Source organism: Ornithorhynchus anatinus, chromosome 16, assembly GCF_004115215.2.
Source record: "Ornithorhynchus anatinus isolate Pmale09 chromosome 16, mOrnAna1.pri.v4, whole genome shotgun sequence".
Classification (NCBI taxonomy): Eukaryota; Metazoa; Chordata; class Mammalia; order Monotremata; family Ornithorhynchidae; genus Ornithorhynchus; species Ornithorhynchus anatinus.
This window is the reverse complement of record NC_041743.1, coordinates 6,810,723-6,838,288: the sequence shown is the minus strand read 5'-3', so window position 1 is coordinate 6,838,288 and position 27,566 is coordinate 6,810,723. Positions and strand designations below refer to the sequence as shown.

Sequence of the window (27,566 nt, the reverse complement as noted above, 5' to 3'; positions counted from 1 at the left end):
GAGCGGTAGGGAGCAATATGGTTAGTTAGAGGCAATGAGTCACATTCAGCCTTGCCAGGACTGGAAAGAGTCGTATCCATGGAGCTGAGCTGAGGACATGGGTGTCCCTGGCGCCGGCCTGGAACAGATGTGGGCTGGGTTTGCGGCAGGTCTAGACAGAGAGTTCTTGGGCACATATTAGGCCCTGAAGAAGTGAAAGCCAAGGAAGCTTTAACATCTATCTCACCCACTGGACTGTAAGCTCCTTGAAGCCAGGGATCGGGTCTACCAATTCTATCATATTCAAGTCTTTCAAGTGCTTAGTAGAGTGTTCTGCACACAGTAAGTGCTCAATAAGCATTATTGATTGATTAACTGACCGACTGAAGCTTACATAGAACCTACCTGGAGTTTGGCCTGACTCCGCATGTATGAGTGGGTTGGCCAATTGTTTCATTCTCCCTCCAAAACAACTCACTGAAAGACTGAATGAGTCTACTCAATCCAAGGGGCTTAAGGCAAAACTGTATTTCCAACCAATGTAACCCATGTTCACTGATGAAAATAGCTTTCTCTACCAGAAGGATTTTTTAAAATGGCTCTTTTTAGGCACTTAGTATGTGCCAAACACTGAACTAAGCACTGGGGTTGAAATGAGATAATCAGGTTGGACATAGTCCCTGTCTCACAAGGGGAACCATCTGAGAGCTAAAAGCAAACACCCTGCTCCTCCTCTTAGTCCCCTCCTTAGCCGGCTCTTGGTTCAGCAGCAAGAGCAAAATCTGATGCTATAAATAGGGCTCCCAGCTCCTTGTTGCTTGCGGAGCCAGGTTTAAGGGATTTGAAGGCTGTGGGACGGAGCAGAGAATAGCCTCGGGGCCGGGACTGACTCGGAAATAATCACTGGGAAAACTCCGCATGAATGCTTAAGAGGGTGAGAAGCAGCGTGGCTTAGTGGCTACAGCACGGGCCTGGGAGTCAGAAGGACCTGAGTTCTAATAATCCCGGCTCTGCAACTTGTCTGCTGTGTGACTTTGGGCAAGTCACTTCACTTCTCTGTGCCTCAGTTACCTCATCTGTAAAATAGGGATTAATACTGTGAGCCTCGTGTGGGACATGGACTGTGTCCAACCTGATTAACTTATACCTACCCCAGGGTTTAGTACTGTACCTGACACACAGTGAGCGCTTAGCAAATACCATAAAAAAAGGGCGAGGTTTGAGAATTGCCCGCTGCTCTCTGTCTCCTTACCAATCAATCGATGGTATCTATCAAGAGATTATTGTGTACTAAGCTTTTGGAAGAGTACAATACAAGAGAGTTGGAAGACACTATCCCTATCCACAAGGAGCTTGCAACTGACGAGGAACTCCTGGACCACTCCTGGGGTTCAGACTAAAAGGTGGCCAGCAGCCCTGGATAGAATACCCCTACTGAGGGATGGGAGAGGAGGCCTGTAATAGCCATTCAACAGCATCTTGTCCCCAGATAGGTTAGAAAGTCTCTGGTGAAAAAGAAGTGATTAGAAGGCAGCTCCCTCAAGTGCTTCTCTATCCCTCCATTACTCTTTAGGATCTTTTTATCACCCTTTGAGTGCAGGGCTAAGGATGGATGTGGATCACTCCATCACACTCTTTTCATTTTCTTCCCTCTTACCGCCCCACCAAGCAAGCCGTAGCTTGGGGCCTTTGCTGGCTCGCCGAGAACATAGCTTTACCTGTGAAGTTTACAGGAAAAACACAAAGAAATCATGTGATCAAGTAAAGGGAATTTATGATTGTCCCACTCTGGGGCAAAAATCCAGATTAACAACCAGATCCAAAGGTTATGTGAGAGCAGGTTTGAGTAGTGTCCACACTACAGTCAAGCGCACAAACAGGGCAACAAGGGCAACAAGGGAATTTGCACGTAGACTACCCTGCTTTCACTGCAGCAAACTTCACATTACTGCTTTGTGATCACCGTCCCCTAACAGTGAAATTTCTTTAGTTTTTTCCTTCCCTATCTCAGACTCAATATAATTGACACAGAACCCTTTGCCAGCAGAGCAGTACAGTAAGGCCAGAAGAGAGTCAGTGGGACAGCTAGGACCACCAGAAATCTTTTCCGGGCCATTTTTCAGAGAACACTATTCTACAACCTCAATAAAGCTTGATTACCTGTCTCGGCTTTCATGTCGGCTCTTTTGCTCTCTTTGGTCCCCTTCTCAGCCCACACGTAGAAGGAGTACTCCACGCCTGGTCTCAGGCCCGTCAGGGTGATGGTGCTCTGGTCCTTCGCCACAGGGACCTCCTTTGTCTCTCCATCGGCAGAGGTGTAGCGCACGACGTACCTGTCTATGGGGGCCTGGACCCTGTCCCAGGAGACGATGGCTGTGTTCTCCGTCACTCGATCGGTCACCAGGTTTTTAGGGCCATCCATTTCTTCCCGAAAAATGAAGAAGGAATAAAGATGTTTCCGAGAGAAGGAGGCACCCTGTATCCATCCTCTGGTTAAACCTCTTAGCTCCAGGGACTAATACCAAAACTACCTCCCTTCTAGCACAATAATCATCTACAGGGAGCTCACAGACACTGGTATTTATTCAATCCCTACTGAGGGTAATGTGCTTGGGAAACTACAACAGAAGCTCAAGGCCCCACCACAGCCCACGAAAGGCTCTGGAAGCAATTGGAGAGCAAGATTAATGCAAAATCAGTCAGGGAGTGTGTTTCTTGCTGTTGCTACCTTTTCCTGTGCGCTTAACAGGGCTGTGCAATCAGTAAGCACTCAGTAAGTATCATTGATTGGTTGATTAATGAGGCAATATGGCCCAGCAGAAAGATCATAGGACTGGGATTTGGGAGACCTAGCTTCTAGCCCCAGGGTGGCCAATTGTCAGCTGTATGACCTCGAGCAAGTCACTCAGCCTATGCCTCAGTTTCCTCCTCTGTAAAATGGGGATTTAATACCTGATCTCCCTTCTTCTTAGACCGTGAGTTCCGAGTGGGACAGGGATTTTTTTTTTAATTGTATTTGTGAAGACCTTACTATGTGCCAGGCAATGTTCAGCTCTGGGTAGATACAAGCTAATCGGACACAGCCCTGTCCCACATGGGGCTCACAGCCTTAATCTCCATTTTATAGATAAGGTAACTGAGGCACAGAGAAGTGAAGTAACTTGCCCAAGGTCACACAGCATTGATACTTGTCTCCCCCCTCTAGACTGTAAGCCCATTGTGGGCATGGATTGTCTTTCTTTACTGCTGCACTGTACTTCCCAAGCACTTAGTACAGTGCTCTGCACACAGTAAGTACTCAATAAATATGAATGAATGAAAAGTGGAGGGGGTGGCATTTGAACCCAGGTCCTTCTGATTCCCGGGCCCGAGGTCTATCCGCTAGGCCACACTGCTTCTGGGGATTGCGTCTGATCAGATTTCATTTTATCTATTCCAGCACATAGCTCAGTGCTTGGCATAAGGAAGTACTTAATAAATACCATTATTATTACGTTCTGCCAAGGGAGGTGTTAAGAACCTCAGAGCCATGTAACCAACACCACAATATTGCATTTTGGGGTGCATGGAGTGAAGAATATGACTTCCAATTCTCACTTCTAGGCCAACTTCAGATTGTAGAACAACTCTCAGATGTCAAATTCCAGAAACTTTCCGGCGTAAAACTAGTTCATTCCAACTACCAAGAATCCTAGCTTCTGTTTCTCTTCCCTCCAGTTACCTGTCTCAGTTTTTGTGTCAGCTTTTTTGCTCTCCTGGGTCCTCTTCTCAGCCCACACGGAGACGGAGTACTCCTCGCCTGGTCTCAGGCCCGTCAGAGTGGTGGAGATCTGGTCCTTCGTGACGGGCACCTCCTTGGTCTCCCCATCGGCAGAGGTGTAGCGCACAATGTACTTGTCTATGGGGGCCTGGACTCTGTCCCAGGAGACGACGGCCGTGTTTTCGGTCACTCGATCGGTCACCAGGTTTTTAGGGCCATCGATTTCTTCCCGAGAAAATGAGGAAGGAATAAAGATGTTTTATAGACAAGGAGGCAACCTTCATGCATCCATTGGTCCCTTAGTGTACTTTCTAGGGGCTAATACCCAAACTATCTCCCTTTGAGCACAATGGTCATCTAAAGGGAACTCAAAGAGGCTAGTAGTAACAGAAATGGTATTTAATCAACACCCCCCTTAGTGAAATTCACTGTATTAATGTGCTTGGAGAGCTAACTCCAAAGCACGAGTCCCAAATACAGCCCACAAAAGGCCCAGGGAACCATCCGAGACAATGGGTAATGTAAAACCAGTCAGAGCGTGTGTTTCTTCCTTTTGCTATACTCTCCTGAGTGCTTAGCACAGTGTGTGCACTCAGTAGGCACTCAATAAATATCACTGGCTGACTAATGAACCAACACGGACCAGTGGAAAGATTACGGGACTGGAAGTTGGGAGATGCAGCTTCTTGCATTTTTAGTAGGGTGCCTCCGGCTTCCAATTCCCACTTGTAGGCCAATTTCCGATTATAGAACAGCTCTTAGATGTCAAATTCCAGAAACTCTCTAGCATGAAACTAGTTCGCTCCTACTACCAGGAACTCCAGCTTCTGCTTCTCTCCGGTTACCTGTCTCGGCTTTCGTGTCCGCTTTCTGGCTCTCCTGGGTCCCCTTCTCAGCCCACAAGTAGATGGAATACTCCACTCCGGGACTCAGGCCTGTCAGAGTGATGGTGCTCTGTTCCTTTGCCACCGGGACGTCTTTGGTCTCCCCATCGTCAGAGATGTAGCGTATGACATATCTGTCTATGGGGGCTTGGACCCTGTCCCAGGAGACGATGGCTGTGTTCTCCGTCACTCGATCGGTCACCAGGTTTTTAGGGCCGTCGATTCCTTCCCAAGCAAATGAGGAATGAATTAAGATATTTCAAAGTCAAAGAGGCAGCCTCCATCCATTCACAGTTGGATCCTAGATCCTATCATTCAAGTGTTTTCCCTTTAGCTCAGTGGTCATGTTGTTTTCTCCTTGGTCATCTGGAGATAACTCACAGAGAGGTTACTGGTTCTTAGTCTCAGAGGTCAAAGCACATTGCTTTGCTTCAGTTTAGGGACCCAAGTCTCCCAGGAGGATTTCCAGCTCCTCATCTCCTGAAGAATAGCCTGTGTGTCGCCTAAAATGCAGTTTGGGACATCTCCACCAGGGCTTCCTCGTTCCCTTTTGCAGGAATTTTAGGGTTCCTTTCCTAGGAAAACTCAATACTCAATCTTCTTCTCCATCAATGGTATTTACTGGGCACTTACTGTGTGCAGAGCACTGTACCAAGCGCTTGGGAGAGCACAATACAACAGAGTTGATAAATACCTTCCCTGCCCGCCAAAAGCTTACTGTACAGTATTTTGTTTCGGATCTGAAATGGTCTTAAATAGGGATCAATACCTAGAGTCCATGGCAGGCTCTGACCGATTGAAATGCCACTTATGTTCTAACAGGAAAAGAAGTGTTCAGAGCTTCAGCATAGCCATAGAATGAGCAGGACCCTACTGCATTTTTAGGGGGAACTAATGACTTCCAATTCCCACTTCTAGTCCAACTTCAGATTCCAGTACAGTTCTCTGATTGCAAATAAGAGGAAATCTCCAGTATTAAACTAGCTTGTCCCTATCACGGGGAATCCCAGTCCCATAGATTACCTGTCTCAGCTTTCGTGTCAGCTTTCTTGCTCTCCTGGGTCCCCTTCTCAGCCCACACGGAGACGGAGTACTCCTCGCCTGGTCTCAGGCCCGTCAGAGTGGTGGAGATCTGGTCCTTCGCAACGGGGACCTCCTTGGACTCCCCATCGGCAGAGGTGTAGAGCACGACGTACCTGTCTATGGGGGCCTGGACTCTGTCCCAAGAGACGACGGCTGAGTTCTCGGTCACTCGATCGGTCACCAGGTTTTTAGGGGCATCGATTTCTTACGGAGAAAATGAGGAGAGAAGAAAGGCGCAAGGTTGACGTCTTCAATACAATGGGAGGAACCTGCCCTCGGTCTACCTTCTAGTAGCTATCACTCGGGCCCCCTCCCCTCAATTTAAAAAAGCATTCAAAATGAACTCTTTGTGTGATCCCTGGTTCCCAGTCTCAGAGGTCAAAGGGAAGCATTTTGCCCTAATTCTGGGTTCTAAAACTCCAAAGGAGGAATTCACACTCTCAAGGAGGGAAGAAGTTTACTCTTATTGATCCTGTGTTTCCTAAAGGGCTGGAGGATAAGCCAGAGGTATGACTCTCTGAATACATTTCTGACCCTATTAATACAGTGTTTGGCACGTAGTAAGTGCTTAACAAACATGATAATTAGAATAAGGATTTGTATCATCACAAATTTCTTTTCCTTTTATCTTCTGCTGTTTCCCTTCCCGCCGCCCGTTACCTGTCTCAGCTTTCGTGTCAGCTTTCTTGCTCTCCTGGGTCCCCTTCTCAGCCCACACGTAGACGGAATATTCCACGCCTGGTCTCAGGCCTGTCAGGGTGGTGGTGCTCTGGTCCTTCACCACGGGGATGTCCTTGGTCTCTCCATCGGCCGTGGTGTAACGCAACATGTATCTGTCTATGGGAGCCTGGACTCTGTCCCAGGAAATGATGGCTGTATCTTCAGTCACTCGCTCTGTCACCACATTGGCTGGACTGTCAATATCTTTGAAAGAGAATTTGGAAAGAACCGAGTAATAGTAACTGTAGTTGTTGAGTACCCCCTGGGTGCAATGCATTGTACTAATGGCTTGGGAAGTACGAAACAGAGAAGGGACATGTTCCCACCTGCCCACCCCCAACACACAAGGAGGTTATGCTCTCCTGGGGAAAACAGATCCAAAAATAGAATAGTCAAACTAAATAATTGAATCTACCGTTGAACAAACCAATACATTAAAGAGCTGAGGATGGAAACATATAAGTACAAGACAGCTGAAGGCACCTGGAAGTGTAGGTTTTTACAACTTGCAGTATGGGAACTTCTTGGGGAAGGCTTGATGGAGGAGGTGGGCTTTCAGAAGTGCTTTGAAAAGAGAGAGAGCCAGGATCTGCTGGATGTGGGGAGGCTTTGGAAAGAGACCATGGGCCTGGGAGTCAGAAGTCCTGGGTTCTAATCCCTGCTCTTTCTCTTGCCTGCTATGTGACCTCCCAAGTCACTTAACGTCTCTGTGCCTCATTTTCCTTTCAAAACCTGTTCTCCTTCCTACTTAGACTGTGAGCCCCTCGTGGGACTGGGACTGTATATGACCTGATTAACGTGTAACTAACCCAGCACTTAGAACATTGCTTGGCACATAGTAAATGTATAACAAATACCATAACAGTAATTATTATTATTACATTTAGGACACCAGCCAGACTCAGCAGAAGATTGAATGTGAGAATTGAAAGGCAGCGGGAAGTCCTGAATGACACTGTGACTTCTGGAACAGGGAGGCTGGTGGTGTAATGTAGCTTACTCCTTCCTACTCTGCACTTCCTAAAAAAGCTAGAGGATAAAGCCAGGGGCACGATGATCCAGATACATTTCTGAGCCTATTATATGCTAAGAACAGTGTGGATTAAAGGTTTAGATGTGATATCTGAAAATTCCAACAGTGATTTAAAACCACAAAATTAAAAAAGGGATTTTTCAGAAGAGCTCAAGATCCAGTTTCCACCGTAAGAGCTCTGTACTCAAACTGTCTTTCCTAAGAGTGGCTTTGGCCTTCGTCACCTAGTTTCTCCACGTCCTAGTTTGAAGCAGAGTGCTCTGTGAGCCGGTTCTGCTTCAGTTAACTGTGTGCCTCCAGGTTCCTGGGGAGGAAATACAATCTCGGAAGGCAAAGCACCAGATTATTCTTCCTGTGAAACATTAATTTGCTTGTCACAAGTAATTTAGGGACCTGGGGAACTTACGGATGGAACTACTTTAAGTGGATTTCTCTCCGCATAGATGAGTCTAAATCAGTGCTTCTCAGAGTCCTATTAGTACCACTGGGGGAATTTCCAACAAAACATAACTAAAATGAAGTGTTCAGGCCCATAATCTGGTATACCTACCATTGCGTTGGAATAATTGTTTCATTCACTCAATGGTATGGTCTGGGTCATTGGTGGTAGGGGCAGGAAAAAAAAACAACTACTTCTTTTAACACCCTTGCCTTTGTTACTGCTATTTATTAAGAACTTGTTTGTGCTATCATCTCCCCCATGAATGGAGGTACCAGAATTCCCTCATTTCCTACAGAAAAGAGGCCCCAGATAAGTGTTTAGGAATTTAAGTTCCAGTTGTTACCAGCTGAACACATCTCGCTAACTCGATCAGTCCCTTTCCCGATGAATATCATCTCTCCATCTCCAGCCCCCCTTGTCCTCCCCTCCTTACCTGTCTCGGCTTTTGTGTTGGCTTTCTTGCTCTCCTGGTTCCCCTTCTCGGCCCAAACGTAGACAGAGTACTCCGCGCCTGGTTTCAGGTCCGTCAGGGTGGTGGTGCTCTGGTCCTTTGCCACTGGGATGTCCCTGGTCTCCCCGTCGGCAGAGGCGTAGCGCACGACATACCTGTCTATGGGTGCCTGGACCACGTCCCAGGAGACGATGGCTGTGTCCTCAGTTACTCGATCGGTCACCAGGTTAGTTGGGCTGTCGATACCTTCCAGAAAGAGAGGTGTCACAGGTGTTACTGAAATCAGTAGGAGATAACACAAGCGTAGCCATTACCAGGTCAGGTCAATGGTCCATCCGGTAACTATTGTGTCCCCGACAGTGGCAACAGGTTATCTCAAAAAATTGTGTGATGGTTGCCCTTCTGGACATCAAATTGGGAAGTCCCCGTCTCAGCACCCTACCTTTTCCCTGCCTGAATTTATTCACATTCCTCTTGAACTTATTATTGTTGGCCTGCACAATTTCCTATGCTAACCAATTCCAGAGGCTGTGTGAAGTAGTTCTTTCATTTTGAACCTACACCCTCAACCCTTTGTGAGTGCCCCTTCCTTCCATTGCTGGGGATCTTGTTTTCTACCTGACCACACCCTTCACATTTTGGTAGACTTCACTCCGGTCTCCTCTCAATTTACATCTTCCAATCTGAAGAGTCCTAACTCTTTCAGTCGATCTCTTCATCGACCTTTTCCATTACCTGGATCACTTTGGTTGCCCTTTACTGGACCTTTTCTTGTCTCTCAGGTTCATCAACGACAACCACAACGATTTTCGGCTCAGTGGTTCACTACTAGCAAGCCCAGAGAAAATCACCACTGCCAAGGACTATCTCTAGAACCTTATAGATAGATGGGAATTATATTGCCATCTGCTAGTCCTCCAGCATGGTAGCTGTTCGCAACAATATGCATACCTTTTTATGGCATCTGTTAAGCGTTTACTATGTGTCAACACCATTCAAAGCGCTGGGTTAGATACAAGTTTATCAGGTTGGACACAGTCCCTGTCCCACTTGAAGCTCAGAGTCTAGCTTGGAGGGAAGGAGATTTAATCCCCATTTTACAAATGAGGTTACTGAGTGACAGAGAAGTTAAGTGACTTGCCCAAGATCAGAAAGCAAGCCAGGATTAAAACCCAGGTCTGTGCTCTTTCCACTTGACCAGGACTAAGGGTCCAATTAAACCAGCAAGGGACAGGCACAAGCTTAGAGGTAACAGGCATCAGTGGGGAGAAACAAAGCTGGGGGTGGGAATGTACTTAGCTCTACTTCCCCACCGACTTTCCAAGGACGGAAGCACGCTGGCAGAAACAGCAATGGGTGTTATGTGGACGGGATGAGCCTCCACTACTTTCTCTTCCACTCAAAGGTGAGAACCTCCTCTGGGCCTCACTCCTCTTTACTCCAGAGGCAGGAAGTTTTATTTTAACATGGTTCTGGTGGAAAACACCATGGTCTAGTGAAAAGAGCATGGGCCTGAGAGTCAGGAGACCTGGGTTCTAATCCCGGATCTGCCACTTGCCTGCTGAAGGACTTTAGGCAAGTCTCTTCACTTCTCTGTGCCTCAGTTTCTTCATCTATAAAATAGGGATTCAATACCTGTTTTTCTCTCTGACTGTGAGCCCCATGAGGGACAGACACTGTGTCCAATCAGTTCATACTGCACCAACCTCAGTGCTTATTAGCGGATGGAGGGAATAGGGAGTGAGAAAATGGAAAGGGGAGAGAGAATATAAATGAGGCAGCTGGGCACAGGAAAAACCATAAGGAGAGAAGGGAATGAGGAGTAGTTGGGAGAGGGGCAAAGGAGAGTTGGAGAATAAGAGAGAAAATGGCCTCTTTGGCTGTTCTATGTCCTGCTCCCGTCTCCGCTGCAAAGTTGTTGCGACACACGATGGACCACATCTGTAGAGCTCGGTGTCCCAGGAGGGTCTCTCGCCCTACATCCACAAACCGGTGAGCACTGTGTGGTAGCTGGCAGGCCACACAGCTCAGCCCCTGTAGTACTGTGGCCTCTTTTCTTGGCAAGATGGCTGTCTGTGTCAGCTGGGTGATTCAACTCCATTGGCTGGGGCTGGAAGGGGAGATTCAGGCACAGTCCAAAAAGGCCTGATGCCCAACCCACAGGACAGAAGGAAGAGCAGGGATCTTGGGAAAGGGGGAGGAAAATGATCTTCAATTGTTGCTGCTGCTGCGAGGAAGGAAAATGGGCTCTCACTCCCAATCTAATCTGCTGATGACTGCAGGGGGAGGCCTGCTACCGGTGTGGTAACCTCCCCCTCCCGCCCCCATTCCCTGCTCCTGGGAGGGAGTCAGATGCAAGGGAGAACCTGAGGAGACAAAGAGGAAAATGGGAGCGGCAGGGAGAAGAGGGGAGCTCCCGGCATAAAGCCACCCAGATCTCTAACAGAAAAAGTTGTGGGAAGGATTAGACAACATTTCCATTCCAGATCCAAGGCTTTCGGTAGCTCAGGGCTCCTGGCCAACACACAGATGAAGAACAGCTGCAGGCCAGACTGCAGCCCAGACAGGTTTCCCGCTACTTCCACTCCCTCTGCGGGGAAGGGAGGGGAGCCCTATGGTTTCCTAGTCACTGGAGACTACGTGGAGACTACGAGGCCCGCAATTTGGTGCCCAAGAAGAGAGTGGTTGTCACCCGATGCATCCTTTACCACCGTTTAATGTTAAGGGTCCTCAAGCTCCCAACTCTGCAGGAACAGCAACACAAGTTCCCTGCCCACTCTCCAGTTCTGGGGGCTCTGCCTTGAGGAACCGTTCTGCATTTCCTCTGAAGAGGTCTGGTTGTCTTCCATCTTTAAAAGGAGGCACCATTGACCGTGAACTCCATCTCTGGGGGCGTGTGTGGCTGAAAAAGGCAGTGTGGGACCCTCAACCCTGAGTGCTCAACAAAAGCTGTCCCCTTTGTTGTGCTGTCATGGATTTTAATCATGTGTTTGGAGGGCCTTCTTTTGTTTGCTTTTGCAACACGATCTTGCCTCATGATCCATATGAAGCTTCTGCTCCAAAAGAGAGAGAGCTTACTATGTGCATAGCACTGTTCTAGGCACTTGGGAGACTACAGTACAACAGAATTAGTAAATATGTTCCCTGCCTATAAGGAGCTGATTGACTACGTACACTTGATTTTAGATGGCTCCAGTTTTGTAAAATCCGGTGTAAAACCTAAAACTCTGAGCCCCTTGTGGGACAGGGACTGCGCCTGACCTGTCATTTTTAAAATTTTATTTTATTGTATTTGTTAAGTGCTTTCTATGCTCCAGGCACTGTACTAAGCACTGGGTAAATACAAGCTTATCAGGTTGGACACAGTCCCTGCCTCTAATGGGGCTCACCATCTTTATCTCCATTTCTTAGATGAGGGAACTAAGGCACAGAGAAGTTAAGTGACTTGTCCAAGGTCACACAGCAGACAAATGGCAGGGCCAGGATTAGAGCCCATGTCCTTCTGACTCCCAGGCCCATGAACTTCCCACTAAGCCACACCGCTGAAGCCCACACCCATCAAGTGCTTTCCCTTGTGGGGAGCACCCAATAACCAGTGGCTTTCATAGGCTGGAACAAAAATCCAACCCAGGAAAATGTCAGGAGAAAAATGTTAGCTGAATGTCCCCTTGGGCACTAGGCCTCTTGCACAGACTGTGCAATTTAAAGATCAAGATGGGTGGCTTTTAGCTTTTCTGGGGAAAAAGGGCCAAAAAGAAAAAACACCGTTTCTCAGAAACATCATCTTCAGGAAGCAGTACAACAGTGCTAGACATACGAGAGAGCTGGCTTGAGGGAGGATGCAGTGGTACCCAAACACCGTTTCCTGGCTGATGGTTTGTGGATAGCCAGATAAGAAAAATGCAGTCAATGCACCAAGTTAAAGACTTCCTGAGCAAGTTGATATTTTATTGCCACTAGATTCTGAAAGGTTAGAAGACTTTTACTGGCTCGTTACCTGAGGCCAATCACTTAGAAACTGAGAAGGAGATGACATTGGATCCGTGGCAAACAAATTTGGAATTCGCCAAGGAGCAGGGAGACATTTCAAGAACAGATTTCCTGATTTCTCATAAAGGTTCCCTGCTACTGAGAAAAGGTTTACAGCCTCCAGAGCTAAAAAAGGCTTTGTTGGGCTGAGTTTTTCCTTCCTATTTCACCTTCCCCAAATTCAAAATGGTGGGAAGCTTCATTTTTTTTTTTAATGAATAAGCCCACTCAAGTTTCTGAGAAAACCCAAAGTGACTAGTACAAAGAACTTGGAAGGTTCTGGGGGAAAATGCTACAGCTTTTCCAGTCCCCAAGAATTCTAACAAATTTATGCCACTTGCTTCAAGGAGCTTAGGCCAGCAGTGAGGCGTACCCTGCCTTATCTTCCAGCCCCGCTCAACTGCAGCCTGAGAATGTCAGTGGGTGGGAACCAACAACCACATTTCTCTCTCTCTCCTCCCATTAATTCTGCTGGATAACTGGAAAAATACCTTGATTGGATAATTTGTTACTCATCATTGTTTACGGCTGCTTCTCGGATTCTAATTTATTTTCCCTCTCTAGTTTGAGGACATTTGCTGAGAGGCCTGCCACTTTGGGACTATATTTCTCGTGTTCTGATCCGCTTCGGTCCTTTGTTTATCTTGACATGGAATGCAATCCCATTAGTACACAGATTCAACTAAAGATTTTTATTCTACTTTTAGAGCTAGTATATACCTAACCCTGATTCAGCCTCCTGCAGAAAACTACAATCGCGTCACCACAACCAATACAATCTTTCATCCAGTCTGTCCACACAGGCTTCTCACACTATATACCACTCGGGTTGTAAGTGCAATGCTGGCTCCCTCTCAAATTATATAGGATTTAGGTACTCAAGAAACTATCTCCCACAGTGCTCTCAATCCCAGCTCTGCCACTCGTCTGCTGGGTTACCTTGGGTAAGTCATTTAATTTCCCTGTGCCTCATTTACCTCATTTGCAAAATGGGGATTAAGACGGTGAGCCCCCATGTGAACATGCATTGTGCCCAGCCTGATTACCTTGGATGTACCCCAGCAGTTAGTACAGTGCCGGGCACATTGTAAGCACTTTACAAATACCAAAAAGAACAAAAACAAACAAAACAACCCCAAAACACTCTGATCTCCTCCTGTCCTCTTTGCTGCAGTAACTGTCTGGTCCCAAAGGAGAGTATTTTCAATTGAAGGCTTCGGGCTCAGAGTGGCAAGAAGGTGGCTAATTGTCTGGTTTTCTCATTGACTGTCAGCAAAGAGAACAGGGCACTCTTGAGTGTGACCCCAATTGAGGAGTCTTCTTCCTCACCTCCACCGCCCTACAGCATAGTGTTCCAGAATAAAGGCAAAATCTTGTGCCTCAAGCATCATTCAGTGGAGCAGAGATTCCCAGAAGCCGTAACTCCTCCCTCACCAATCATCCCTTCAATGTTGTTGCGTTTTCTGAACTGGAACCAGGACCCCAGGAAGGATTTTGCTTGACCCCCGGTGACCGACCTGCAGCATCGGGCGGCTTGTTTTCTGTCTTCATACATGTTAATCACCTGCAAATATCCTCATGCCACCTCTTCTCTCCCTATCCTTCCCACCTTAAACTGTTTCACAGGTCTAGGTGGTGGTGCTCAGGAAAATCCTAAGGGAGGCCTCCACACTGGTGAAAAGGTTTCATTCATTCATTCAATAGTATTTATTGAGCGCTTACTATGTGCAGAGCACTGTACTAAGCGCTTGGAATGAACAAGTCGGCAACAGATAGAGACAGTCCCTGCCGTTTGACGGGCTTACAGTCTAATCGGGGGAGACGGACAGATGAGAACAATGGCACTAAACAGCGTCAAGGGGAAGAACATCTCGTAAAAACAATGGCAACTAAATAGAATCAAGGCGATGTACAATTCATTAACAAAATAAATAGGGTAACGAAAATATATACAGTTGAGCGGACAAGTACAGTGCTGTGGGGATGGGAAGGGAGAGGTGGAGGAGCAGAGGGAAAAGGGGAAAATGAGGCTTAAGCTGCGGAGAGGTAAAGGGGGGATGGCAGAGGGAGTAGAGGGGGAAGAGGAGCTCAGTCTGGGAACGCCTCTTGGAGGAGGTGATTTTTAAGTAAGGTTTTGAAGAGGGAAAGAGAATCAGTTTGGCGGAGGTGAGGAGGGAGGGCGTTCCAGGACCACGGGAGGACGTGACCCAGGGGTCGACGGCGGGATAGGTGAGACCGAGGGACGGCGAGGAGGTGGGCGGCAGAGGAGCGGAGCGTGCGGGGTGGGCGGTAGAAAGAGAGAAGGGAGGAGAGGTAGGAAGGGGCAAGGTGATGGAGAGCCTCGAAGCCTAGAGTGAGGAGTTTTTGTTTGGAGCGGAGGTCGATAGGCAACCACTGGAGTTGTTTAAGAAGGGGAGTGACATGCCCAGATCGTTTCTGCAGGAAGATGAGCCGGGCAATGGAGTGAAGAATAGACCGGAGCGGGGCGAGAGAGGAGGAAGGGAGGTCAGAGAGAAGGCTGACACAGTAGTCTAGCCGGGATATAACGAGAGCCCGTAATAGTAAGGTAGCCGTTTGGGTGGAGAGGAAAGGTGAGAGGATGTTCTCTTTCACTTCTGTTAGATTCTAATTAGTGAGCTGATCATAGAATGGTGGAATCTTAGAACTGGCACGAGTCCAGTCCTCTAACTCCAGGCAGATGAGTGACTTAAAACCATACTGGACAGAAATCCTTAATTAGGTAGAAGTGCCATTTTTCTCTTTTTTAAAGACACCAACATATCAGCAGTTGACTTTGTCCACTTGATTGTGAAAACTTTGAACCTACTGTTAGTGTTAACATTTGGCCCTGATTTGCAGCACCCCAAGCGATAGATCCCTTACATTTTTTCATAACCCAGTCTCTCTCAGTTCACAGGAAAGAGAACACTTTATCCAGGGAAGGAAAGCAGCAGAGAGGAACATTAAAATTCAAACAAATTGGAAGTTCAAGAGCGGAATAAAGTGGTCCTTACCTGTCCTGCCATTCAAGGAAATGGATTTCCCCTCTAACCCTCCTCTCATGGGTACGACAGTGATCTTGTACTCTCTACCGGGCTGCAAACCTGTAAAGACACCATGGGGGGCAGCGGCAGTAATTGGTTTTCAGTTTTGGCTAAGAATGGTGACGCGGCCCTTTTCTCTGGGATTCCCTTCTACTGGGAACCTTTGAGGTGCTGAGGCTTCTGCTTCAGACATCACACGACTGCCAAGTAGGGGGGCGGGTGCCATCTGCCGTAGTTCCAACGGGGAGGCCTCTGAAGACTCTGCCTCTGGAGGGCAGCCAGGCATTTTGACCCCAACGTCATTTAAGAAATAATCCCCTTTCTGGGGGAGGCAGCTGGAATTTCCTCCTCTGATAGGGGGCCATAATGTTTCCCAACTATGTGGGAAGCCAGATGTGGTCGCAGTTGGAAGATGTTTTCCAGGACCTGAAATCTTTTCTAGGTAAAACATTTTGGCTTTGGACCAGGCTGACACTCCAGGAGGAGCAGCCTGGCTGACAGGGCCTTTTGGATGGCAAATTGAATGATAATAAAACTCTCCCCTTCCCTACACACACACACACACACACACTTTCCCCAGAAATCATTCAATCAATGGCATATAATAATGCTGGTATTGATTACCAAGCACCTCCCTGTACAAAATCATGTTGCAGAAGTTAGAACTTTAGACTCCAACAATCCGAGGTCATATCTCAGTAGGACCTCATTTTTTTTTTTACCCCTTAGACTATGAGTTCCAAGTGGCATGGGGACTGTATCCGACTGAATTGCATCTACCCCAGCACTTAGCCCACAATTAGTACTTAAATTCCATTATATGGGGGAGAATACAACAGTAGCAAGATATGCTGTCCTGCCCATAAGGAAGTCAAGGAGACATTAAAACTCACGAGCTGCGAGCAAAATGCGAACACCTACTTCTCTCCTGGGCTGGCAGCTTGGCAGGGATGCTGTCTTAATGCTGGGCAGGGAGAGGAGACACCCGATCATCGGGTGCAGGGTGGCGCCTTTAGGCCTGGATGCTCCATCCCAGCCTCTCACACAGAACCACTGCCGCCCCTACTTCGGCCTTCTCCTGCCCGAGGAGTTGATGGGACGGTGGAAAAATTTCAGTCGCACATGCCAATGACCCAACTTCGCGCAGAAGATTTTTCCCAACCCCTCCAGCCACTTAGGGCCGCTGCCATATTAAGGCAGAACCGAAGACGGTTGGGTCTTTTGGAAGCAGATCTCAGACTTGAGACCTTTTTCCAGGGGGTTTGAGACCTGGAATTCTCACAAAGTCAGACAAATGTCAGAGTGGGGTCCAGCTCAGGGCTCAAGAACTCCCACAGGGATCTGGCCCCATATCAGTTCCTTTCAACCTTGGAAGAGAGGGAAATTTTCAGAACTGCTTTCTCCAGTCAGAAAACTCCAATACCAGCCTCTGCCATTCTCCCCTCAGCTCCCATGCTAAGTGCTTGGCCAAACTGAATAAAGGACCCATTCACCTGAGCAGGAGAAGGCCCTTACCCGTGAGATCATATCTGCTCTTGGGGTCATTGCTCTTGGGTACCGTCACTTCCTTCTCCTCCTCCTCCTCTTCCACCTCCTGCCCAAGGAGGGGACCGAACTTCAGCTTGTAGTAATCCACATCCGTCGGGGGGTTCTCCCACTCCACTTCCAGAGAGGTTTCCGTTTCATCCGTCACCCAGGCGGTGCCAATCATGGCCAGGTCTGGGAAGGGGAATGAATAGGAAGCAGAGACGTGAGCGGATTTCCCTTCAGCCATTTACTAGTTCTAAGCACTTGATATTCACCCCAAATTCAGCCCCACAGCACTTCTGTACACATCCATAATTTATTTATATTAATATCTATCTCTCTTTCTAGACTGTAAGCTCATTTTAGGCAGGGAAGGTGTCTACTGACTCCATTGTATTGTACTCTCCCAAGGGCTTAGTACAGTCCTCCGCACACAGTACCAATGACTGTACTTAAGCTCGCTATGGGCAGAAAACCCATCTCCTAATTCTGTTGTATTGTACTCTTCCAAGCCTTGGTGTAGCGTTCCGCAAATAGTAAATTATAGTAGAGTTAGTCGATATGATTCCTGCCCTAGGGAAGCTGTTGGGTGCAAGGAATGTGTCTATTATATTGTTGTAGTATACTCTCCCGAGTGCTTAGTACAGTGCTCTGCACACAGTAAGCTTTCAATTCTCCAGATCAATCGATGGTATTTACTGAGCACTTACTATGGGCCAAGGACTGTACTAAGTTCTTGGGAGAGTACAATACACCAGAAATAGAGGACATGTTCCCTACCATAACGAGCTTACAGTCCAGATATCAATGTTGCTTTCTCCCACCCGACCATGCTGTTAGGCTCTCTGCCATCCTGGGATATATCAGCAGGGGCCTGCTGCCCTGGGACAGATTTCTTTGGACTCAGACATTCAGCCCACACTGAGAAGCAGCGTGGCCTCGTGGCAAGAGCACAGGTCTTGGACTCAGGGGATCTTGATTCCAATTTAGGCTGTGCTACTGGCCTGCTGGGTGACCATGGACAAGTCACTTAACGCTTCTGTTTTGCCACCTGTATATTGGAGAGTCAATGTGGGGTTGGGACTGTCCCTGACCTAATTATCTTGTATCTACCTCAGTGTTTAGTACAGTGCTTGGCACACAGTAAGTATTTAACAACACCACAGTTATTATTATGACGACTACTAAAATCCCTGTCGCTCTGCAGAATTGAATCCAGAAGTGTAGAGGAAAGGAAGGGCACAGTAGCTGGGGGAAGTAGGGAAGGGCCCATGTTTTAAGTATCTGGAATGTGGCTTTTTGGGGGCTTCTTCCAAGAAAAGAGCTGCTCAACCTTTCAAATCAGAAGTAGATTCCCAAAGTCTCCTGGATCCCCTTTTAAAATTTCCCTGTTTCCTCAATGCTGTCAAGAGGGGAGTGTTTAGTCCAGCAGGGCCCCGATGGAAGGGTAGGAGTACTGGGGGAAGACAGGTTAACTATGTTATTGGGGGGTGATGGGGGAGACCAAATAAGAACAAAAGTTACCCGCTGCCACCTCCAACCCACTGGAGTCCAATTCTCATCTCCATCGCTCCATTAGGCCTTTCCCCAGAAATGCTCCCAAGGAGTCGATCCAACCCTCCTACCTGTGGTAGCCAGCAGATGCTGTGGGTTGCTAGAAAGCCCTTTCTTCACATTGCGTAGGGTGACTATGTACTTGGTGCTGGGGAGCAGGCCCAGGATCTCATAGCTGAGCTGATCTTTGGCGACGTGGATCTGCTTCACAGAGGGCTCCAGCCCCATCGGATAGTAGCTGAGCAGGTAATGGTCCACGTCCATCACCCGATCCCAGTTTACAAGCAGAGAGTCCTCTGTGCTCTTGAGTAGCTGCAGTCTCTGTGGAGCAAGAACTGTAAAAGGAAAGGAAAAGGGAGGGGAAAAAACACTCTTCAGAAACTTGACTTGACCACCGGGTCCCAGAGAAGCAGGCTCCCAGTTTATCCTCGGCAGGGGCAGGGGGTGGAGGGGATAGACTTTTAAAATAATTAATAATTGTGGTTTATGTTAAGTGCTTACTATGTGCTAAGCACTGTACTAAGTGCTGGGGTAGATATAAGACAATCAGGTCCCACGTGGGGCTCACATTCTAAATAGGAAGGAGAACAGGTATTGAACCCCCATTTGGCAGATGAGGGAACTGAGGCACCGACAAATTCAGTGACTCGCCCAAGGTCACACAGACAAATGGCAGAGCCAGGATTAGACCACCCCCCGCCCAGATCCTCTGACTCCCAGGCCCGTGTTCTTTCCATTTCTTTCCTTCTTCAAATGCTGTCGAGTTTTTTCCGCCCCATAGGGACTCCATGGACGCAGCCTCTTCAGAACGTCACACCCTCTTCAGACCGTCCCACTTTCCTCTTTCCACTAACCACGCTTTTTCAGTGAGAAACCATCTGAAATGGATTCCCCTAGGACCTGAGGGCAGTGGGGTTTGGAAACAGGAGTGCTGAGAGGGTTCCTGCCTTAGAACTGTGCCAGGGTGTTCAGATCCAAGTTCCATTGAGAAAGGAAAGTGAAGAGGAGGGAAGGGAGGGAAGGGAAGACAGAAAAGGGAAGGAAAAAGAAGGGACAGAGGAGATGGGACTGGAGCCAAGGTGTGTCTCACCCTCGGAGCAGTCCAGACTGGTGAAGCCCTCCTCGCAGTAGCATTCTCCGGTATCGCAGAAGCCGTGCCCACTACAGTCATTGGGGCATCGCTTCTCGCTGCAGTCCTCGGATGTGAAGTCCTCATGGCACTGGCAGACGCCTCGCACGCACACCCCATTCCCGCTGCAGTTCTCGGGGCAGGGCAGGTAGCCACAGTCCTCCCCGACGTAGGGCTCGTCACAAATGCACTGGCCGTCCACGCAGCGCCCGTGGCCACTGCAGGCTCCGGGGCAGCTGGGAAGGGAGCAGTCGGGGCCTCCCCAGCCCACGTCACACTGGCAGCTGCAAGTCTGGGGTATGAAAGTCCCATGGCCGCTGCAGTGACCGCTGAGCCCTGGGCAGACGGGAATAGGGGACAAAGAGAGGGGCAGAACCACAAGAAGAGAAACAGGCAGAATGAGAATAACAGTGTCTTTGGCGAGTGTGAGTGTGTGTGTGTCGGGGTGGAGGAATGTCACTAATCTTGAAGGATAAAATCCACTTCACCAAATCCATTTAGGGTCCAAATTGCCTGAAGAAAAGGGAATGAATTTCTTGAGATCTTTTCCATCTCTAAGAGTCGGGTTATGGATAAGATGTTGTCTAGAAAGTAAATCATTCCTAACCATAGGTGAGAGGTGGGGACAGGGGACTGTCTTCTCCGGTGATGGATTTGGGACTAGATTTCAGGTTCCTGGGCTCCAAAGTCATTTTGTTCAATTGCACTGCTTCTCTGGAAAAGTCAACAGGAAAAACCTGGTAACGTCCAGTGGATCCAATTCTCCCGGCTGGGCCGGGCTGAGTGGATGGATTCCCCTTATGGTGTGTCACTAATAGACAGACATCAGAAAGCACTTCAGGGAATCCAGTGAGAGGCCCTGGAGAGCCAACTCTTCATTATCCAGGGGGAAGACTACATGGTTTAGGGGGGATTAACCAGGCTCCGGTTAAAAACAAACTCAACTTGGAAAACAACGTTTTCTAACTGTGGGAACCATAAAAGGGCAAGATCAGTATGCACCTTGAGCTCCACTACAGCAGTTCTGAGGGCTGCATTTGTCCTTGAGTTCTGCTACCTCATCCTCCAGTTTCTTCACTCGCGCCAGTAAGTCCTGCAGGCTGCCCGCCACTTCGCAGTCTGCCTTTGGGGCCTGCAGGCGGATGTTGTGTCGGAAAATGATATTCTGCTCCTCGCCGGCCTCCCCGGGGTCGATCAGAGCAGTCCCCTGGTCTCCGAGGGGTGGTGGGTCAGCCTCCACTTGGACCTGGGTGGCCTTGGGCACATCGATCCTATAGGTGTGGCTGAATGTGACCTGTTGCTCCTTGGTGCTACAGTTGGGTGGGGCCCCGGGAGGCTTGGGAGCTGCCTTGGGTACGACAAAGCAGAGCAGGAGCCCCAAGGCACAGCAAAGTCTTCCCTGGAAGCCCATCCTGTGCATCCTTGGGGTGAAGCGGAGAAGTCCCTTAGAGAGAAAGGATACAAAAGAAGAGAAAGCCATGACCTAGCAATAGCCCTGAAAAAGCCCAGTTTAGCCGAAAAATTCGAAGAGACCCCCCCACAGAGATGGGGATGAGGATAATATAAAAAAATTGTTAAGCACTTACAATATACAAAGCACTGTACTAAGCTCTGGGGCATCAAATAAATCAGTGGCACTTAATGAGCCCTGCTCTGCACAGACCTCTGTACTAACTGCCTGGTAGCCAACAGAATTGGCAGATATGTTCTCTTCCCACAATGAGCTTAGAGTCTAGAGGGGGAGATGGATACTAATATAAATGATTTATATTATATAATATATAATTCATACATATGTACATAAAGTGAATCCCAAATGCACAGAGTAGATACAAGCTAATCAGGGGGACACAGTCCCTGTCCCACGTGGGGATCACAGTGTAGGAAGGAGGAAGGGCAGGCATTGAATCCTCATTTTACAAATGAGGAAACAGGCCCAGAGAAGTGATTTGCCCAAGCTCACACAGCAGGCAAGTGGTGGGGCTGGATCAGAACTCAGGTCCTCCGGCTCCCAAGCTGGGGCTTCTTTCCACGAGGCCACAGTTTTTAAACAGAAAGCAGCAGGCAGATATGCCCTGGCACTGAAGGGTCTGCTCCCCAGAGCAAAACCTGCCCTGGCAACTGGAAGGATGCTAGGCTCACACATCCTATCAGGCTGTCAACTAAGGAAGAAGGTCCCATTGTGAGTGGTGGAGAGTGGGAAGGAGAATGGTTAAAAAGTCGATAGTCCTGGCCCCACAGAAGAATCTCTGTTGGGCCTGCACACCTCTCTGCAGAAATGGTCAAGGTCTGGCCAAGTTGGGATAGGACAAACCACCACTGGCCCTGAAGATTCTGCATCTCAACAATCAACAGCTCTGGAAGTCCTTCAAAATAGTCAACATGTTTCCTAGAGCAAAACCAGCAACAGCTGCCCTGCTTTACCCATCTGCCTCAGGATCCTAACTCTCTCCCAAGGGCCACCTCTCCAGGATGAATTTTGGTTAGCTGCTGGGCATTCAATTTCCTCCCTGGGGGACCGCAGAGAGCTTGGGACAGGCTGGGGCTCTGCTCCTTGCATTCTGGAAGTGCTCCTGTTTCCCCCGGTTGTTTTCTTTCTCAGATCCTCCCTACCCAGCTGGGGAGGGGATGGCACCCATTTCAACATTCAGGTGTCCACTGGCCAAGCCAGCCACCAGGAGCCCGGAAATCCTCCTTGAACCTTCTGGTTCTAACGCAGGGTGACTGTGGCATCATTTCCGTGGGGAGCGACATCACAACTACTCCCATGTTAGTGGGGCCATCTCTATTTCAGTTGTTTCCGGGACCCTGGACTTTGCCTAGGTCTGGGAGTGAAGAGATCTGAGATCTATTCCCTGGTCTGCCAATGGCTTCCTGCGAGACCTTGGGAGTCACAACCTTGGTTACTTCAACTGTAAAATGAGAAAAAGAAACCTGCTCTCCCTCCCTTGGACTGAGCGCCCCCATTTTGGCCAGGGGCAGTGTCCGATCTATCATACCTATCCCAGCATCATACTTGGCAGGTAGCGGGATAGGGACCGTGTCTAATTCTCATCTTGGTATTATTTCCTAATGTTTAGTACAGCACTTAATAAAAATGACTTCATAGTAAGGGCTTAATAAATATCATAATGAAGTACTTTACAGCGACCCTTGGCTTAAGGGTCAGAACGTGGACTTTCCTTCTCAGGGTCTGGGGTTTTAAAAGCTCGAGGCCCCAGAACAGGCCCTGGCAAGGCAGAGAGAAACTGCGGGGCAATCATGGCAGTCCCTCGGGGAGGGCGGAGGAGAAGGCAGCCAAAGGAGACAAATTGAGTTCATTTATTGAGTTCATTGAGTCAGCCAATAGTACCAATGAGGAGCCAGTGTGCAGAGCCCTGAACTACTGAACACACAGGTCTCAACCCTCAAGGAATCCAAAGGCAGAGACAGGATTGAGTCTCTCTCTCTTTCTCGTGGAGGGACCAAGAATTACACTAGTTCAGTACTCTTCTTTTAAGGGTCGGCCCAGCATCACCGCATTAACATAAAGTCAGAAAAGTGTTGGCTGAGTGAGGAGAGCCACAGGATGCCAGAGATGAGCAGTGAATCTGATTCACTGGGGAAGGTTTCCTGTTCCACTCCCCCTTCCCTGTCCCAGCCTCTGCTCTCTTTCTTTCAACAAAATGTTCGGCAGGTTCCTACAGACTATAAGCCTGATGTGGGAAGGGATTGCCTCTCTTTATTGCTGAATTGTACTTTCCAAGCACTTAGTACAGTGTTCTGTGCACAGTAAGTGCTCAAGAAATAGGACTGAATAAACGAATGCAGAGCAGCCTCTGCGTGTGACACCCAGCTAATCAGACACCATTTTCTCTAGACCGTAAGCTCCTTGCGGCAGGGAATGTGACTGTTTATTGTGGTATTGTATTCTACTGAGGGCTTAATACAGTGCTCTGCATACAGTAAGTGCTCAATAAATGCGACTGAATGAATGAATAAACCTCTAAATCTCCCTTGGGTGCAAAAGCACAGCAGCAAAAGTTGACTTCTCATTCTCTTTGCACCTTCCTAAATGACAAACTCAGCTGTAGTGCAGACCATTTTCAGAAGAGGCTTTAAACCAGTGGTGAACCCACAGGCTTTAACCATAAACCACAGCGGGGCTACCCAGGCTTTGTTTTTGGAGCCTGGAAGACAAGAAACCCCAGAAGCCCTAGTATTAACATCAGTGTTGCGCACCATTCTGAGCTGTAACATGAGGTCCTTGTTAATTACAGTCTCTCAGATTTCATGCATTGATCTCAGATTTTCCTGGGTAGGCTGATTGCTCGAAAGACGAAATATCCCTGAACTGAGCATTTCTGTCAAATGTAATGAGAGAGGAGAGAAGCTTTTTGGTTTCTTCAGACATCGTTCTGCAAAAACCGGCTTCCCCTGTTATTTAGGGGGATGGAGGGTGATGTATGCCGTCTCTCCGAGACACCAGTAGGCCACAGACAGACCTAAGTGGGAGAGGAAAGGGGAAAACTGGAGAGGTAAATGTGGAATTTTGGCATAGAAATGGGGCAAAGGAAAACTGGCCACTCAAAGTGTTCCTCTTGGTAAAAGCAGCTAGAATGAAGATAAATTTCCATAGAAGCAGTGGAGAAGCCCCACAGAATGTGATATTTAAGAAGGAGGAATTAATTCATGGAAGGAAACAAACCAGATGTGATTCGATGGGTCCTTCCCATCTTTCCCTTCTCCGACTCTGCTGGTAGCTGGCAGAGGGCTTTTGGCAGTTGACACAATGAAGAGTAATGGAACCCCCGGACCTCTGCCCAGTGGAGCCACCACCGACTTCCCCTGAGCCCACTCAACTTTCCTTCATGCTTCTGTCCCCCCAAACCCTCACTTCTGCCCTGGTGAGAGTTTTTACTTGGCACTCCAGCTAGAATGCTGTTAGGGACCACCCGAGCAGGTTTGTTTGTTTGTGGCACACCATGATATCGGAAACAAAATCCTGGGCACATGTCTGTGGCTCCAGTTAGGGCTGGGGTGGGTGGAACTGGGTGTAAAACAGAGATTGCTTCTAACCAGAGAAGCAACAAAGCCTAGTGGAAAGGGCAGGGGCCTGGGTATCTGAGGACCTGGGTTCTAATCCCGGCTCTGCCACAAGTCTGCTGCGTGACCTTGGACAATCACTTAACGGTACTCTCCCAAGTGCTTAGCACACAGTTAGCGCTCGACAAATATGACTGAATATTCTTTGTGCCTCAGTTACCTCATCTGTAAAACGGGGATTAAATCCTACTCTCTCCTTACTTTGACTATGAGCCCAAAGTGGGACAGGGACTGGGTCCAACCTGATCACTATGCATCTATCCCAGTAATTAGAACAGTACTTGGCACATAGTAAGTGCTTCTCAACTACCATAATTATAATAACTCAGTCAACTCCATCACCTACTACTCTGGAGTTCAGCAAGTGTTCATTTTAATGCTTTTTGTCCCTCTGCCTGTGGTGATGAAAGTGAGACAAGAACTTCATTAGCAGGAGCCTAATGAAAACCAGTCTAACAAAAAAAAAATCTGTTTCATATAAAACTATCAGAGATTTAGGGTCTAGGCCTGTCCTGACAAAAAAGAGAGCTGACATGACAGAAAAAGAGAGGATTTGTTGTTTTTGTTTAGCATGTCTTCCATGGAGTAATTCATTTTTCTGTGAACGACATAGCCAACGGAGGGATAGACCTGGCCAAACTTGGCACCTATACAACCACTAGGATTTGGACTATTCTAGATAAAGCCACTGCAGGAGACCCAATCAGGGAGACCCAAGTCAGTAGATCCAGGTTCTAGTCCCAGCTCTGCCCCACGCCTGTTGTGTGACTGTAGGCAAGTCACTTATTCTTTCTGGATCTCAATTTCCTCATCTGTAAAAGAAGGATAAGACACTGGGTCTCCCTACCTCTCAAATTGGGAGGCATATGTGCTTGAGTCTAATCTGATTTTGGCATTTATACCCCAGCGCTTAACCCAGTTTTTGGTACCTAGTAAGCACTTTCATGCCATAATTATTATTATTAGATAGCCAGAGTATGAAGAGTCTCATTCATTGCCAGAAGTTATCAAAAGGTGCTGTTGGGTATCACTGAGTGTTGATCCCGGAGAAAGCCTATGGTTGGGATGGGTTTCTATTTTCTTCCTTCCACATAATTCTCTGGAGAGATAGCATCTGGAGAAGTTAGTTGAATGTGATTAGAACACATTCATTCTACATAATTCTCCGGAGCAGACCATGGACCCCTGCATCCAACACCATTCTTACTGACTTCAATCTCTCCCACCCACAATGCAGCAAACACCGTGCAAACCAATTCTTCCCAAAAAGGTCTCTTCCTGCTCACCAAGAATTGGAAAGTCAGGCCACTTGCCCTGATTCTGCCTTAATAAATGGCTGCTATTTACTTAATAGGTTGCAGCTGTGGCCATGCCGGGTCTTCTCTGTTTACTCCTGTTTCATCTGCCTTGAAATGGCTCTCACTTCAGAGAAAACTCAGTTCAGTTAACCCTTTTGGAGGACTATGCTACCATCTGGTAAGTCTCCAGAAAGAGTTTTCTGCAACAGTTTATTCCCAGAGGGAAGCTCCCTGATCCTCTTCCTTCAGGCCTGTAAATAATACTAATAATAATAATACACTAGTTGGCATCCCAAGGAAATGGAAATTCAAATCAGATGGCAATACTTCTGCCTGCTTGTCAAAAAGAAAAGCTCCTGATGATTCATTAATTACTGTATTTATGAAGTGCTTACAATGTGCCAAAGCACTACTAAGCCCTGGGGATAATCAGAACTGACCCAATCCCTGTCTCAAGTAGCCTTTGCAATCTAAGGGATACAGAGAGTGGGTATCTTAACCTCAATCTGCAGATGAGGCAGAGAGATGTTAAGTGACTTACCTACAGCAGGGCAAAAAAAGCACTGAGACCAGAAACCAGATCTCTGAGCAAGAGTGGGTGTTGCCTTGTGTGTCCTTTCCACTGGGTTCTACTGCCCTCCCAGTACTAACAGAGAAGCAGCGTGGCTCAGTGGAAAGAGCCCGGGTTTGGGAGTCAGAGGTCATGGGTTCGAATCCCAGCTCTGCCACTTGGTAGCTGTGTGACTGTGGGCAAGTCACTTAACTTCTCTGTGCCTCAGTTACCTCATCTGTAAAATGGGGATTAACTGTGAGCCTCAAATGGGACAACCTGATTACCCTGTATCTACCCCAGCGCTTAGAACAGTGCTCTGCACATAGTAAGTGCTTAACAAATACCAACATTATTATTATTATTACTACCATACCTCAGTAAAAGATTACCTTACTATTCTGGGCTAATGGCCTTGCTGTTCAAATGAGTGAAGACCGGATTGATCTAAGAAGGAAGAATAAGAACTAGGCCTCTGAACATGGACTGGAGAACCTACACGTTTACCACCTTGCATTTCCCAAGTCTCCCGGACATCCCTGGAAGACATTCCCAAGATAGTTCCCTTGCTCACCCCTCTTGTCCCTCCCTCTCTCCAATTCTAGAACCAGTATCGACCGACAATGGCTGGCCCAGCTGGGCTAGGCGTAGGTGGACCCGAGCCCCAGGGGAACTTGAGTTGAGCCGTTCAGTGCTCCATCTGGTGAAGTCCGTCACTTCGGCTGGGCCGCTCTCCCCTGGGATGGGTCGCTACGGGTCAGAGTCCTCCGGCTTACCCACAGGGAGGCAGAGGGGCCTTTCCATTTGTCCCTTATTCAGGATTGAGCCCCCTGGGAGTGCCTACCTGCCAGGGTCACATTGACTCTGCCTCAAGCCCCACTGGGGTAACTGGGTGACCCAGGCCTCAGTTAAGGTTTCCCTGAGACTAAGCAGCATTGGAAACCTGGGCATTGCCCCAGGACAGAGTTTGCCATCTCCTGCTCTCCCTGAAGCCCACG

The 27,566-nt window shown here is 48.1% G+C and overlaps 1 protein-coding gene across 3 annotated transcripts in view; it reads right to left on the bottom strand.

Annotated features, from left to right (window-relative positions):
• TNN (tenascin N) overlaps positions 1–27,566 on the bottom strand; it is a 54,840-nt gene that overhangs the window by 14,317 nt on the left and 12,957 nt on the right. For 2 of the 3 annotated variants that reach the window (XM_029080690.2, XM_001515309.5), the window contains 11 exons: positions 20,638–21,079; positions 19,597–19,971; positions 18,578–18,841; positions 16,941–17,144; positions 15,396–15,485; positions 8,335–8,598; positions 6,367–6,630; positions 5,647–5,910; positions 4,585–4,848; positions 3,701–3,964; positions 2,140–2,403 (listed from right to left, as the gene is read on the bottom strand). In XM_029080690.2, the coding sequence (XP_028936523.1) occupies positions 2,140–2,403; positions 3,701–3,964; positions 4,585–4,848; positions 5,647–5,910; positions 6,367–6,630; positions 8,335–8,598; positions 15,396–15,485; positions 16,941–17,144; positions 18,578–18,841; positions 19,597–19,971; positions 20,638–21,055 (2,935 nt within the window). In that variant the 5' untranslated portion in view covers positions 21,056–21,079. The remainder of the gene's footprint in view (positions 1–2,139; positions 2,404–3,700; positions 3,965–4,584; positions 4,849–5,646; positions 5,911–6,366; positions 6,631–8,334; positions 8,599–15,395; positions 15,486–16,940; positions 17,145–18,577; positions 18,842–19,596; positions 19,972–20,637; positions 21,080–27,566) is intronic. The other variant, XM_039914347.1, reaches the window with a different exon arrangement.